Genomic DNA, 15,715 nt, shown 5'->3' with positions numbered 1-15,715 from the left:
AACCCAGGAGAGGGAACGAAGTTCTATGCAGATGTCTTATTGATTTCCTGTCTTCCCGAAGTAACTAAAGACCTTCTAATACTATCACCTACAAAATGCACGAAGATATCTCTAATAAGTAATAACATAATATCACGGAAGTGCAATCCATTGCGGAAAGTGAGAAAAAAAATAAAATAAGAAGAAAAAGAGAACCCTCTAAAAACTAAAAAGTAACGAGTTCTTTTTCTAAAAGTATCTATGAAGTATCGAAGGTAGCGAAATATCGAAAGTTTCGAGGATCCAACAATAGAAACAAACGAACACAAAAAGAAATAACAGAAAATATATAAATGTTAGAAACAATTAACAGTAACTCACATTTTAGTTGCAGTAGAAAAGTTACTTCCTTTCTTAATTGAACGTAATATTTATGACAGTTGACTGTAAGTCCTCAGGCGAATTTTTGGATGGAACAAAACTCTTCCTGCAAAATAAAGAAATAGATAATAAGCAAAAATATAAATAAGTAATAAACAGGCCCGCCAATTATTTTTAAACAAGTAGGCCCTACTTAGGTACTAAACAAGCAAGTAACAAAACACAGTAAATATGTCTTGCAGTAAATTACAAATACAAAATAAATAATATGGGGCACGAAAGTCCGTTTGGAGTAATGATTTATTTTGTACCAACAATCGAAGAGGAAATAAACACTGTTGTTCGTACCTTAGAAATCATTCCAACTATAGGAGGGGTAAGGACAATAAGCTCACCGGAACCTGCAGTCCTAGCCTTCGAGCTCCTGTCATTGTTAACTTTTCCTCCGCTAACAAGCAAACATTCTCATAGTGGGAGGTAAAAAAGTTATTTTTTTTCTTCCACCATATTAACTTTGACGCGTCGCCCCAGATGACTCCATTTTCTTCTGTAGTTCCGTCTAATAATCTAATAATAGCTTGGGCTATTCAACGACATTAAACATTTCAATTACCTTAGTGAAGGGAGGGAGGAAAGAAAAGTCGTGGGGTGACAACATACCCCAGGTGAACAGTAATGATGTCCAAAGTACGGTGAGCAATTCAGAGTTAATAACGTAAAACAAGTGCTTGTACAATTTTGGCTACTCGAGCGCAATTACGAGGACCGTGAAGAAAGTAAGTTTTCTTGTGGCCGTTTACAGAAAGAAAACATAATTTCAAGGATATATTTATTGGAACAGATACAGCAATTTTTCAGTTATTTTTCAACATATTCCCTACAGGAATTGAGATATTTGTCATATCTTGGGGTCAACAGAGAGATGCAGATTTCTGTCACACACTGGTTCCGATCCTAGGCGGAAATATCTACGACACAGGGATACAAAAGTTTATGTAAGCTTACAGTACTTTGCAATGAGGCACTTGGTTCGATACACTATGAAATTATGAAGACGTTTCTCTGCCACCACGTTTGAATGGGGTGAGATACAATGTCTTCATACGAGACATTCTTCCAGAACTGTTAGAGAATGTACCACTTATCGTGCGTCGTCAGATGTGGATGCAATTAGACGGAGCACCTGCATACTTTTCTCTTCAAATACGTTCCATACTAAATGACATATCCCGGGCGTCGGATCGGAAGTGGACGTTCAATTGATTGGCCATCCCCGCTCCCATGACCTGACGCCTCTTGATTTCTTCTTCTGGGGCCATATCAAAAGCCTCGTGTACGAGACACTAGCTCCCGACCAAGAAACACTTCTCGCCAGGATACTTGCAGCATTTGATGAGGTTCGTGAGATGCGTGATGTACTTGGTAGAGTGCGCCAGAATTTCCTACGACGATGTTTTACCTGTACTGAATATGGTGGTCGCAATTTAACAACTTTTGTAAAAAAAAAAAGAGTGTTGAGTAAACATTATCTGCTTAACTTAAATGTGTGATTGTCCATTATGTAGTTCCTGACATTGTTGGGGTAAGGGGTTGTTGGACAATAACTTCTTTTAGGTCCAAATTACATTAATTCTTACTTAACAAATCAATTGCTGATTAATATTTATTACATATAATGAAACTAACATCTGTCCATTCTTATTATTATCATTAATTTCTCTAGATAGATTTACAAAACCTCTAATGGCAATTACATTAATATTCTCATTATAGAAATATATTTTAGTTTTATATATATATTTTTTTTTTCTCCCTGTAACATAGTTCTAGTAAGCTTATATTAAATTAATTTTCATCATTTTACTAGCTATCTCAAATCTCAAATTAATTATAATTGATTGAATTAAATTAGCTCATAAATTAAGTTACTACTTTACCTTATAGGTTTATCTAAATTTAAATAAATATGTAGTCTACTAGTCGTTAAAACTTAACTGAAGAATATTGCTGGAGAACCTTTTAAGTGTAGTGTAAATATTCGTAATTTAAATAAGTATTGTATTGATTAAGGCTGGTTGAGTGGAAGAGAAGGCCTTATGGTCTTAACTTTGCCAGCGAAAATAAAACATTATTATTATTACTCCCAGGCTTGCACTGACCCAGGATTACTTCCTAGACCATAAGTTCCTATTCTAAAGTTGTTGTATTTCGACCCCTCTATAAGTTCCTTACTTTTGTGCGCAACCTTTTCAATCACCCTCTATATTTACCCAAAAATACTGATCGTAAGCTTAATTCATACACCATATGAAATGTCTTGAAATAGTACAGTATTGGTAGTTTATCAATCTCGTATATTTCGATATCCTAGCATCACGTGGTTTCTATTATTTCTAAAGTTACAAAGCTAAGATAAGATCTACTCTATCTAAGGTTTTCAACTCTAGAGCCAGCAGTAGGGACCTCTTCTTCCTTTCCCCAATTCCACATATCCTTACAGGAGATCATGTATGATTTTCTCTTCTTATAGAAGATGTTTTCCTTTCACAGGAGGAGCCTGAAGACTTCGAAGAAGATGTAGAGGAAGGAGCGGAAGAAGCTCCTGCAACCACAACGACCGAGGCACCCAAGAAGTCCCTGGTTCGAGGAGGAGTCAGACCCTTCAGAAGCAATGAAGACCTTCTGGCGGCCTTGAAGAGAAGGCGAGAGCAACAGGTTTGTCTGGGTGTGGTCACTTCCTGACGAGAGGTCACAAAGGATCCCAAGGTTGTTTTGTAACACACGGAAATCGTATCGTCACCGGCGCTTACTGTCTTTTCCATTCTCTTGTAGCTAATCAATATATTCTACCAGTTACTTTGTGCTCTTACGTAACCTGACAGGCTCCCTCATCTGTCACTCCGATATCTATTCTAAAGGATCGACATGGGATCATGTTAGTGGTTACAAAACAATCGACTGAACTTGTCAGAAGATTCGGGACATTTTGGTCAGAAATTTTTTTAACTGTTATCCGTATTTCGCTGTTGTACTGACAATATAAATTTTACTTCAAATACTTTTCAAAGAGGCAACCAAAATACCTGAATTGGTAGAGGAACTGGCTACACACTGGAAAACCCCGGGTAGGATTTTTCTCCTTGACAAAACTTCCAAAGCGGCCTTGGTGCTATTGCAAAAGGGTTTTTATTATTATTTTTTTTTATTGTTAAACTAGTTTTGTTATGAATATTTTGTTTTCATTAATATGAAATAGGTTGATCTTAAGATGCTATTCATCAAAATATTTCGTATTCGAGAAAAAAGTAATAAATGACATCTTTCAGAAAAGCCCAGCGGTTGGGGCTATTCTGAAACTACATTATTTTTAAATACAGAATGCTTGTAGATGCAACTAGAGGCTATTTTGAAATTGTTTTCTCATAGATTATTTTATTCTGATTAATTTGATACACAACAAATCAATTTGCAGTAATAATGAAATCAAAAGAAATGTCATTTCTACATAAAGTTTTCTCATAAACTTTTATTTACAAATATTAAGACAAAACTTGGAGTTAAACAGATGCATTGGTACTTACAACAAAATTATAGATAAACATAGTAGCTCTTAACTTTTTCTTCAACAAACTATACTTCTTTACGTCACTGCAAATTAGGCACTTCAATGTCAAAAGCAAATTTAATTTGTCCTACTTGCAGTGCAAACTCTTGATCAGGTAATATTTTGATGTCATCTCTATAAACTGAAACAATATCATCAGCTTAAGGGAAGTAACACATATCTGGAACAAAGGTCTAGTTGTTGCATGTTGTTGAAAAGGAAGTAACTGCGAACAGGTTACAATAGGTTACATTAAATTGTTTTAAGTCTTACTACAGTTTGTTTAGGTTATGTTACTTGTTCAAGTAGCCAAATCTTCCGTTTCAGAAAAGCCCCATACCATATTTCAGAAACGCCCCCACAAAACATAATTTTTGTCCATGGATTATAACAAAGCTAATATATATAATACTTACATTATTCTTCACACAGACATATTTTGCTTATTCACTTTACAAAAAACAAATATATATTTATATTTACGACACACACACACACACTTAAAAAGGTTAATCAGTTAGAATAATGAGAATTTCAACCGTCAACTTCCAAGCTAATTGTTGGGAGCATTCACTTCAAATTTCAACACCAACTCTTTTCTGATCCAGCCTCTATCATATTAGCCAACTGAAACATGTAATAAATATGTTCCATAGAAGTTACATCCCATGTAGATTAAAGAGAACGAAAAATTGGAGCTATTTTACGGTATCGATTTTTTCTCGGGGATGGAAGGCAATCGGAGTGTAGTGCTGACCACACCACCTTACTCTACTGCTCAGGCATAGAACTCTTCCTTCATGTCCCCCATGCGTCTTCATAATATCTAAAGGCGATACGTTTACTATCTTATTTTCAAAAATAATATACACAGAATTAAATCAACTGTCACAGGTACAGTTGAACTTGGTTATAGGGTCATCCAGGGGACTAAAAATTAAGACGCAGTAAAAGAATGTGTCGTTATAAGAAAAAAAATAAATACAGTAAATAAAATTCAAAGAAGAAATACGTACGCTCATATTATTACGTATTTTACTATAATTTAATTTGTAATTTTAAATAGGCCTGCAGTGAAACTTTTTATAATACTTTAAAACGCTCTTGTTATTTTATGATTCTGAAAAATCCTGGAGCGAATTGCAGAAAATTGTAAAAAAAAAAAAAAAAAAAAAAAAAAATACGCAATGAAATACTATAATGAGCAGGAATTAAAATACATACAATACTGACAATAATCCTAAATCTGGGAAAGTGGAAAGGGACTTGTTAACCTAGCTCCAGTCGACCCCTCCCGCACCATTTTGATAGCTTATCGCTACTCCGCAATTTACATCCACCCCCATCTTTTCTCTACTCCGCAATTTACATCCACCCCATCTTTTCTCTACTCCGCAATTTACGTGCACCTGTCATCAGTTTGCTCCGCAATTTACATAGGTAGGTAATTAAAGGCCAATATAATCTTATTCTGAAATCTACAAACTCTGTTCTGTACTGAAGGTTAAGGCTGATAAACACAAACTTACCGATCATTTTGTTAGTCAAATGAAAATATTTGTAAACTATCAATAGTTGCTAACTATATGAAAATGTAAAAATATGAAACAAATGTGGAAATTCTTTTAAAATACGAAGACTTTGTTGAAATATTTTGTAATATGACTTTTTTCCAATTGATTTAGATTTCCCATTGGCTAAAACGTAAAAGATTTCTGGTTCCCACTTACTTCTTCATAGTTTAGAACAGGAGTCGTCATCTCAGTGCACTATGGTGCAGGCACAGTTTGCTCGCTAGCTCAGTTCTATCCCTTAGACATCAACTGTGCAATAGGAGCTGGTGGGAAAGAATCAGGTGATGGCAGTGGCGTCCGTTCACTTGTTCAACCCTTTTAATCAGTTTCTAATAATTATAATGAAAATAAAGATGGAAGAAGCATGTACTTAATTTATTTTAAGAGGAATTGTGTAATAAGTGAATCACTTTTCAGTTTAAGACAAGAAACAAGTTGTATTTTTTCCGTTATGTGTTGCAACGGTTTTGAAAGTAAATAGTTCTTTTTTTATATTAAAGCAATTGAGAACTTACAGACCTATAATGCATTTTCACTGTTACAAAATATTAAACAAATCGAATCCATAATAATATTTAAATCATGTCATCCTATTCCTTTGTTCAAGTGTCGTCAATAAAATAAAATTAATTATCCTTTTTTTTATCTGACACTATATATCACAAAACCAATTATTTGTTATTATGTATAACATATGAAACATATTATCGTTTCTGTTACAAGACTGAAGTAGGCCTAAATCATTTTATTACAATGTAAATAACAAATGATAAAAATTATTTTCGCTGATCATTAGCATTGGTTTTCCTGGATTTTTTAATTCGTTTTTCCCTCACTAACTGGTTTATGTTAGGTGTCAACGCTCGTGTAGAACACAATCGAAGAAGACATTGTAAATCATGGTCAGAAAGTTGGCTTCTGTGATGAGATGAGTTGGCTTGGCTCGACACACTGCACACTACTACCTCCTCAGCCAGCGTCTTGGCGCTCCGAACTAGTATGCAGGCCATTTGACGATGGCTGGTTTAGAATATCAAAATTCATATTTTTACAGCTCCAATTATAACATTATACTGTGGCAGTATGATTTGAGAACGCCGGGTTAGCGAGCACTATGGAGATATTTTAAATATTGTATCAACAATTATGGGCGCGACAAAACTATCAATGGAAACTGCAAATGTTTTCACTTGATTTCGAATCAGACATTGCCAATTTACTAGCTACACACGTCACCGCTAGGCAAACGTGCTGCCGATTTAATTGCCACATTTCTAACCAAATTTGGTTACGGCCGATACATATTCATAAAGCAGGTGAACGAGTTTTTTAAATGTGTTTCGTGGGAGGAGGCGTGTTGTTCCAGTCGGCGCCGCAGAATACCTCGACGAGCGAGGTGACGGCATTTTGAAACGCACGTGGAGTTCTGAGTATCACATTCCAACAGAACTGGATAATTGCAGATGTCCGTTGGACAGCGCGTGTGCTTCCCCGCCAAGCGGTCAGCGCAGCGGTTCGATTCCGACATGAGAGATTTACCTCCACAGGCTGAGTGTTTGCTCCTTGTAGTGGCATTGTGAATGACGGAGTATTTGAAGTTCAAAATCATAAATATTTTTAGTCATTATTATCTGTAAAGGAATGAGGAAAAAACTGAAATTTAATCAGTTGTTTATGTCTTCACTTATACATTCAATCACTTACCCACCCATTCAGCCAGTGACTTCCTCAGCAACTCGCTCAGTCACTCAATCAGTCGCTCATCCAGTCACAGTCACTCATCCAATCAGTCTCTTATTCAATCAGGCGGTCAGTAACTCCTTCAGACAGTCAGTTAGTCACTCAGTAATTCATTCAATCAGTCAGCCAGTCACTCATTTTATCAGTCAGTCACCTATGCAATCATCAAACTCTCATTCAATCAGGCGATCAATCACTCATTCAACCAGTCAGTAATTCATTCAGTCACTTAGCCAGTCACTCATTCTATCCGCCAGTCACCTATGCAATCAGTCAATCTCTCATTCAATTAGGCGATCAGTCACTCAATCACACAGTCAATCAGTAACTCAATCAAGCAATCAGTCACTCATTCAATCACATAGTCAATCAGTAACACAATCAAGCGAATAGTCACCCATTCAATCACATAGTCAATCAGTAACTCAATCAAGCGATCACTCACTCGTTCAATCACATAGTCAATCAGTAACTCAATCAAGCGATCAGTCACCCATTCAATCACATAGTCAATCAGTAACTCAATCAAGCGATCAGTCACCCATTCAATCACATAGTCAATCAGTAACTCAATCAAGCGATCAGTCACCCATTCAATCACATAGTCAATCAGTAACTCAATCAAGCGAATACTCACTCGTTCAATCACATAGTCAATCAGTAACTCAATCAAGCGATCACTCACTCGTTCAATCACATAGTCAATCAGTAACTCAATCAAGAGATCAGTCATTCATTCAATCACATAGTCAATCAGTAACTCAATCAAGCGATCAATCACTCATTCAATCACATAGTGAATCAGTAACTCAATCAGGTGATCAGTCACTCATTCAATCACATAGTGAATCAGTAACTCAATCAAGCGATCACTCACTCATTCAATCACATAGTCAATCAGTAACTCAATCAAGCCAATACTCACTCATTCAATCACATAGTCAATCAGTAACTCAATCAAGCGTTCACTCATTCATTCAATCACATAGTCAATCAGTAACTCAATCAAGCGATCAGTCACTCATTCAATCACATAGTCAATCAGTAACTCAATCAAGCGATCAGTCACTCATTCAATCACATGGTCAATCAGTAACTCAATCAAGCGATCAGTCACTCATTCAATCACATAGTCAATCAGTAACTCAATCAGGAGATCAGTCACTCATTCAATCAGTCAGTAACTCATTCAATCAATTAGACACTCATACTATCAGTCAGTCACATATGGAAGCATCAATCTCCCATTCAATCAGGCGACCAGTCACCCATTCAATCACATAGTCAATCAGTAACTCAATCAAGCGATCACTCACTCATTCAATCACATAGTCAATCAGTAACTCAATCAAGCGATCAGTCACTCATTCAATCACATAGTCAATCAGTAACTCAATCAAGCGATCAGTCACTCATTCAATCACATAGTCAATCAGTAACTCAATCAGGAGATCAGTCACTCATTCAATCAGTCAGTAACTCATTCAATCAATCAGTGAGTCACTCATACTATCAGTCAGTCACCTATGCAAGCATCAATCTCTCATTCAATTAGGTGACCAGTCACCCATTCAATCTCATAGTCAATCAGTAACTCAATCATGCGATCAGTCACTCATTCAATCAGTCAGTAACTCAATCAATCAGTCAGTCAGAGACTCATACTATCAGTCAGTCACCTATGCAAGCATCAATCTCTCATTCAATCAGGCGATCAGTCACTTAATCACATAATCAATCAGTAACTCAATGAGGCGATCAGTCACTCATTCAGACAACCAGTCTGTAACTCATTCAGTCATTCACTCATACTATCAGTCAGTGACCTATGCAAGCATCAATCTCTCATTCAATCAGGCGGTCAGTCACTCATTCAATCACATAGTCAATCAGTAACTCAAAAAGGCGATCAGTCACTCATTCAGACAATCAATCAGTAACTCATTCAATCAGTCAGCCAGTCACTCATACTATCAGTCAGTCACTTATGAAATCAATCAATCTCTCTCATTCAATCAGGCGATCAATCTCTCATTCAGTCAGGCGATCAATCACTCATTCTTTCAATCGGTCACTCACACTCAAATATATAGGCTATTTAATCATGCGAAAGTACAGCAGTAAATCAGGATCCCTGAAGTCCCCTGGGAGTGATAGGTTCAAGTATAGTAAAGTGTTGCGTGTTTCAGCTGCACGGAGGCTCTCCCAAGGTGGTGCAGGTGTACCCCACGCCCTCTTCCACGCTGCCCGCCGAAGACAAGGCATCGCGCAGCAGCAGCCAGCAGAGCGTCAGCAACGGCAACGGCAGCAGCAGCAACGGCAGACGGCGCTTCAGCAACAAGTCGACGGCGGCCGCGGCGGCGGGCTCCTCGTCGGACCCCGTAGTGGCCGCGCAGCCCGACTCGGCGCGCCGCTCCCCCAGCAGCAGGAGGTTCAACAGCAGGGGCAAGGCCCCCGCGCCCGTCAGCGAGAGCGCCGAGGTCGACGAGGAGGCGACGCCCAAGCCCAAGAACACCTTCAGAAGGCGACTCTGAGGCCGCACGGTTGAGATACTTTCCTGCGACAGTATGTAAACCAACTACAACCCCCAGTATTCTGTTACCTGCGTCCGTCGTGAAATGTCTCCATTTCCTGCTTGTGCTGGACTATACACAAAGCCCTGAAGCACTTTACAACGCTAAAACGACAACATGATTTTTGGTGTTTTGATGGACAAATATAATATATTTTGTATTTTGTGATGTCTTCTGTGATTGGTCGGCCAGGATTTGATTACCAACGGAAGAAATATGAGTCCCAATCAGAGGCGTATTCAGTGAGAGGTTTGAAATTCAAGTTGATCAATAATTTAAAGAAGATTCTTCGCTTCTGTACTCAAATACTTAAATCTACAAAAATCTAAATCAGATATAAAATATGAGGGGGGAAACATATTATTTCATTTATGAGTAAAAAAAAAATGGAGCCTAAAATTTATTGTCGGCGTGCTTTCGTTGGATACGTCACTGGTACCTGTTATCGTTTTACTCCCTTCCTGCACTTCACTCTTCATGCTACTGTCAATATACGTCCTGTCATTGCACACCCTGCGCTCCTACCAACACCCAAGAGTCAGTATAGTATAGTGGGATAGCCAGAATAATATTAGGCCTACTGATAATAATTCTATGTGATGTTTCCAACAAGCACAAAGTACACGTATGTGCGACTATTGGAACATTTATATAGTCTAGCCTTGCACTTACTATGCATTCGCGTGAAACAGGCTGAGCTATATTGTCTAGAGAGAAATTAAAATCCTCAAGAGACGAAAAACATGCAACATTTAAATAGCGTACACTCAGTAAATTATTTAAGAATGAACGACAACGCTGGAAGGTTTGCCACGATAATATAACTAAGTTCTTGAACTTCCTCTTTCTTAAGTCTGCAGGAACTGTCAGAGCAGTTTATTTTTTTACGATCCAAGTACATCAGCCCCAATCGGTAATCAAACGTTGGTAGGACTATAGATCGGAGGTTGTGGATACACAGTCGGCTAAGGACGACAAAATCCCTTAGCATCGCTGTCTTTGGAGGGCTAGTAAAGCTTGGATGCTAGTTTTCTATAGTTAGGCAAAGTAAAGTTACTCTCTACTTGAATGGGAGGGCTTCAGCCTAAATTCACCGGCCACTTCTTGCCCAAGTCAAAATTTAATTCTGCTAGTTGCCATTTTCGCGTATTATACTGATAATGAATTCTACCATGCGATTTTCTCCAACTCGTAAATAAGACCTTTAGTACTGGTAAATAGCAGAGTCCAGAAAAATCCAACGTATCTTCTGATGACAGTAATCAATCTCGGACTTGAGATAAAGGAAATATAAATCTAAAGGAAAGTTCAGTGAATAGAAAACATAGAGAACGATTTCCTGACATAAGAATATTAGCGAAAATAAAATTATTATAATTTAATATCTTATTAATACTTGTTAGAAACTTTGTCTACAAGTACTGATAAGACAAATACGTGTTACCGCACGAATATTCATCGCATTTTATCCAATTTCGTTTTCCACAATCTTCGAAGATAGCATTGAATTCTTCTTAATAATTCTGTTAACATAATTATTTTACATATTTTTAATTCCAATACAATTTTTCAAGATTTCAATTTTACAACACAGTTTGATTACTATGAAATTTAGGCACACCGTTAGTCGGATGTTAAGAGTTTTGTTTTCTGTTTTCCGTGTCGGAGTCCCTGGCTGAAATTCCGGAAAAATTTGTGGCGCACTAAGACGGTGTTAAGTTAGGTTAGGTTTATTTTATACTCCCGTTTTCCTCCACTATTTTTACCAATTTCTAATTAAAATGTTAATACCAAAACTATATTAGAAACTTCAGTTAACTTCGTTAAATACGTATTAGTACATATTATTCTACTTATTTTTGATACGACTTTTTGTACTCGAGGTCCGGGATCCAGTCCCGGAAAATCTGTGAGGAATATGTAATGAACAATAGGGCGTTATAGCACATTTCTAGCAGACAGATCAGTCATTTGAGCTGAATAAAAATTAAAATAAAGTAGAATAACTAAAATCAATAGGCCTACTGTATTAAAAGAGAATTTTCAATTTATGGATAATGTGGTAAATAAACCTAAAATAAAAAGCAGGAGGGAATAAAGAAGGCTGTGAAATCAGAAAGGAACACACAAATAATGTACATTTTAAAATTTTGTATGGACAATACAAATTTATCATAATTTTGTGATATTTGAAATAAATAAAATTCATGTTGTCTGAAGCTCGTATGCTTAGTCAGGCAGCAAAGGAGAATGTAAGAATAAAACGGAGACAGTACAGAAAGGTATCAAAGCAGGTAAGTGCAAGAAGGATCTGAAGGACATTTTGCAGAAACGCAGTGTAAACAACGCTGAAATACAGAATACTATTCAAATGTGATCTGGGATGTATTGTAAATAAAATCTTTTATGGAAGTTTCTAAGGAAAACAGAATTTACATTTTGTTCTGAATTGCAATGAAGAGCTTGCCGAGGACCGCTCGGTTATCACGGAGAGAAATCATCATGGACACTATCACAGAATTTGTTTCCAGTGGTACATTTCCAGCTATGTTAAATATTTTAATACATACTGAATGTGTTATTTAATCATAGGTGGGAACTTCAGTGTCTCCGTACAGTTTAAATTCCTTGAAACAAACAAGAGGAAAAATATCATTTAATATAAACGTCATCTATGGAGAAAAGATTAGTCGTTTGGAAGCATTAGTTATTATTTTTACTACCCATTTTTGATACGACTTTTTGTACCCGAGGTGTGGGATCCAGTTCCGAAAAATCTGTGAGGAATATGAATGAACAATAGGGCGTTATGCACTTTTTTCTTATAGTACAGTTCTAGCAGTCTGATTGCGCATGCGTTTTTTCACTCAATACCCACTCTTGTCGCAACCCTACTCCAGTGTAAAATATTATCACGTAAGGAGCAGATTTTTATGACCTAAAAGTTAATATTGCATCATAATATAGTTCAAGATCAATAAACATTTCCTCTACCTCAGGCAGAATTCTATTTGCCACTGGATAATTTGTTACGGTATTGTGAACCTTGACTTTGAAATCTATTCACTAATTCCTTAAAAATGAATGTAAACAAAACGAAGATTACAGTACCCTCCCCGCACGTAACAAAATCTGTGAAGGGCGGTTTATACAGAAAACGATTCTTTCATTTGAAATATCATGTATTTAGCAAAGACTCTTAGAACTGCAAAGCAGTGTAAACCAGACGCTTACATATTCTAAGACACAACTAATTATGTACAGTAGTGGCAAAAAAAACCGGACCGACGGAAAAATCAAAGTCCCCGAAATGAGCCACTGCGCATGCCACGCCCGCATTCACAAGATAGCGAGTAATCTATTGAAATTGTTGTAGTTTCGACTGCTGACGTAGCCCATTTCGAAAGTCATTAGAAAATAAGCTGGTAAAATTCATGTTCTGGGAATAATAAGTTAATTAAGTAGTAAAATATCGCTGCAATCGAAAAGTATTGGGAATAAATTTGAATAAGGAACAAAGTAAAGTTTCCTTCCCCAGGATTCGAACCACGAAAGTCTTAGTTACCGGTCTATCGTGCTGTCACTGTGAACACGGCTTTGAAATCAGCTACAATGGTAGGTCCGGTTTTTTTTTTTTGCCACTACTGTACTCAGTGTCGTGGCCATTGTCAAGATCCTTATAGTGGTCCATGTCACAGTCCTTACCGTAACCCTTATGGTGGTGCTTGTCGTGGTCCATGTCGTGACCCTTATCGCAGTTCTTGTCGTAGTCCTTATCGTAGTTATTATTGCCTTTATCGTGGTCTTTATTGTCTTTGTCATGATCCTGTATTTGTCATTGAAAAATAAGATTGCTTTCCCATTTGACAATTGATTTTCGTACCACACTGTAGTAAACTAGTCTTCACCTCAAGGTCTTAGAAAACAGTACTGCAGTCTGACTGATTATAGAATTACTCAGGAGAGAAGTCAGCGCTCTCACTCGCACGTTTCCTTTCTCGGGACGTCTTCCTAAATAGCCCGGACTATACTTCCGTTTGTTCTGTAACAATAGGCTACACCACTTCTCCGCCCAATAAGAATATATGCAGCAGGTGAAGATACCTAAATTGATAGTTATATATTTGACTCTCGACTCATGGAGAACTGGATCTCACATAAGTGTAGGATTTGAATCCCGATGACTGTAAAAAACACCCTTGCAGACAAACAACTACGCTAATCCTTAGTTACACTTATATGAAAGTGAAGACTGATTAAGAAACTCTGTTCAGCAGTGGCTAAAGTGAAGAAACTCTCCCCTAAACTTTTACTTCCATTTTTCGACATCATCTTCTGCAAAATTGATAGAATTTTTCTACTGGAATAGCGAAAGACAGAATGAAAGAAATGATCAAGCGGCTTGAAGGTGACAGAAATATTTTCTCACAGCCCCTGAATTTCTAGTAAGCATGCGGGATTGCGTAATTTATAGTACACATTTTTCTTCGTGTTTGTCTTTCTCCAGCACTTGTCTGATCATAAAATAATTTGAAAACACACGAAGATAAAAGTCACAAAACGTTTCCCCACTAATTTCATTGTGTTCTGAATAAAGACCTAAAGATTGCTTCCAAACGTCAGATCTATTCTCCATAAAGCAGTGTTCAAACCGGCATATTAAAATCACAGAAAAAAAGTACATTTCTCCCCGCTACGCCGGTCACCAGACACGTTGTTAAGACCACAGATTTCAATTATGTAAGCCAACTACTGCAGTACAGTGATGTATTGTATCTGTATACCTACTACATATAGCAACATTGTACCAGACAGACCTGTAATTTCAAAGTGAAAGAACAGATTATCAATTCGTACAGTATACTGTCTCTATCGCCTGCTTTGTAAGTGTATATGTTTTATAAGTGTGTATATAAAAGCCATTCTCACTCTAGTGTGCTGTTTCATTCCCTTTCATTTCTCCTAACTTAACCCCCACTTGCAACATTGTAAAAGAACGTAAAGAGATTTTTACTTTCCGGCGGCCATTGACATGCGCTGCCAAAGGAGAACCAATGTTGCCAACGTCAATGATTTATCACCAAATCTGGTGTTTTACGTCAACAGTCACGAAAAATCATAATGCGACATTTATAGGTGGAAAACCTGAGGTTTCCGAGTCTCCACAGCTCTTTGTGCTAGAAAAGACAATCCTTAATTTTGTTTCTCTATTTCATTCGCTCTTTCAATTCCTTTTTCTCTGTATCCTTTCCTATCTCTTTCCTATTCAATTCTCTCTCTTCCTTTCCCATTCCCCGTCTTTCTCACTATTTCTCTTTAACACCCTCCCTCTCTTTCTCTTCTTTCTCCTCTCTCCCCTACTCCCGCCGTCTCTTTTTCTTCTTCTTGCTCTCCTCCTTACTCCCTTGATTAAGGCTAGTTGAGTGGAAGAGAAGGCCTTATGGCCTTATCTCTGCAAGCGAAAATAAAACATTCTATTCTATTCCCTTGTCCTCTTTCTCTTCTTCTTTCTCTCCTCCTTTCTCCCATGCTCTTTATCTTCTTTCTCTCCTCCTTTTTCCCTTGCTCTTTCTCTTCTTTCTCTCCTCCTTTCTCACTTGCTCTTTCTCTTCTTTCTCTCCTCCTTTCTCCCTTGCTCTCTTTCTATCCTCCTTTCTCCCTTGCTCTCTTTCTCTTCTTCTTTCTCTTTCTCCATTGCTCTCTTTCTCTCCTCCTTTCTCCCTTGCTCTCTTTCCCTTCTTCTTTCTCTCCTCCTTTCTCCCTTGTCCTCTTTCTATTCTTCTTTCTCCCTTGCTCTCTTTCTCTCCTCCTTTCTCCCTTGTCTTTCTATTCTCCTTCCTCCCTTGCTCTCTTTCTCTCCTCCT

The 15,715-nt window shown here is 37.4% G+C and overlaps 1 protein-coding gene across 1 annotated transcript in view; it reads left to right on the top strand.

Moving 5' to 3' along the window:
* LOC138693215 (uncharacterized) overlaps positions 1–14,784 on the top strand; it is a 147,937-nt gene extending 133,153 nt beyond the window's left edge. The window contains exons 3-4 of the mRNA XM_069817049.1: positions 2,911–3,075; positions 9,468–14,784. Of these exons, the coding sequence (XP_069673150.1) occupies positions 2,911–3,075; positions 9,468–9,812 (510 nt within the window). The 3' untranslated portion in view covers positions 9,813–14,784. The remainder of the gene's footprint in view (positions 1–2,910; positions 3,076–9,467) is intronic.
* The last annotated feature ends 931 nt before the right edge of the window (positions 14,785–15,715 follow it).

The sequence above is a fragment of the Periplaneta americana genome, chromosome 1, assembly GCF_040183065.1.
Source record: "Periplaneta americana isolate PAMFEO1 chromosome 1, P.americana_PAMFEO1_priV1, whole genome shotgun sequence".
Taxonomy (NCBI): domain Eukaryota; kingdom Metazoa; phylum Arthropoda; class Insecta; order Blattodea; family Blattidae; genus Periplaneta; species Periplaneta americana.
Note: the sequence above shows the minus strand (reverse complement) of the source record. Positions and strands in the feature narration are given on the sequence as shown.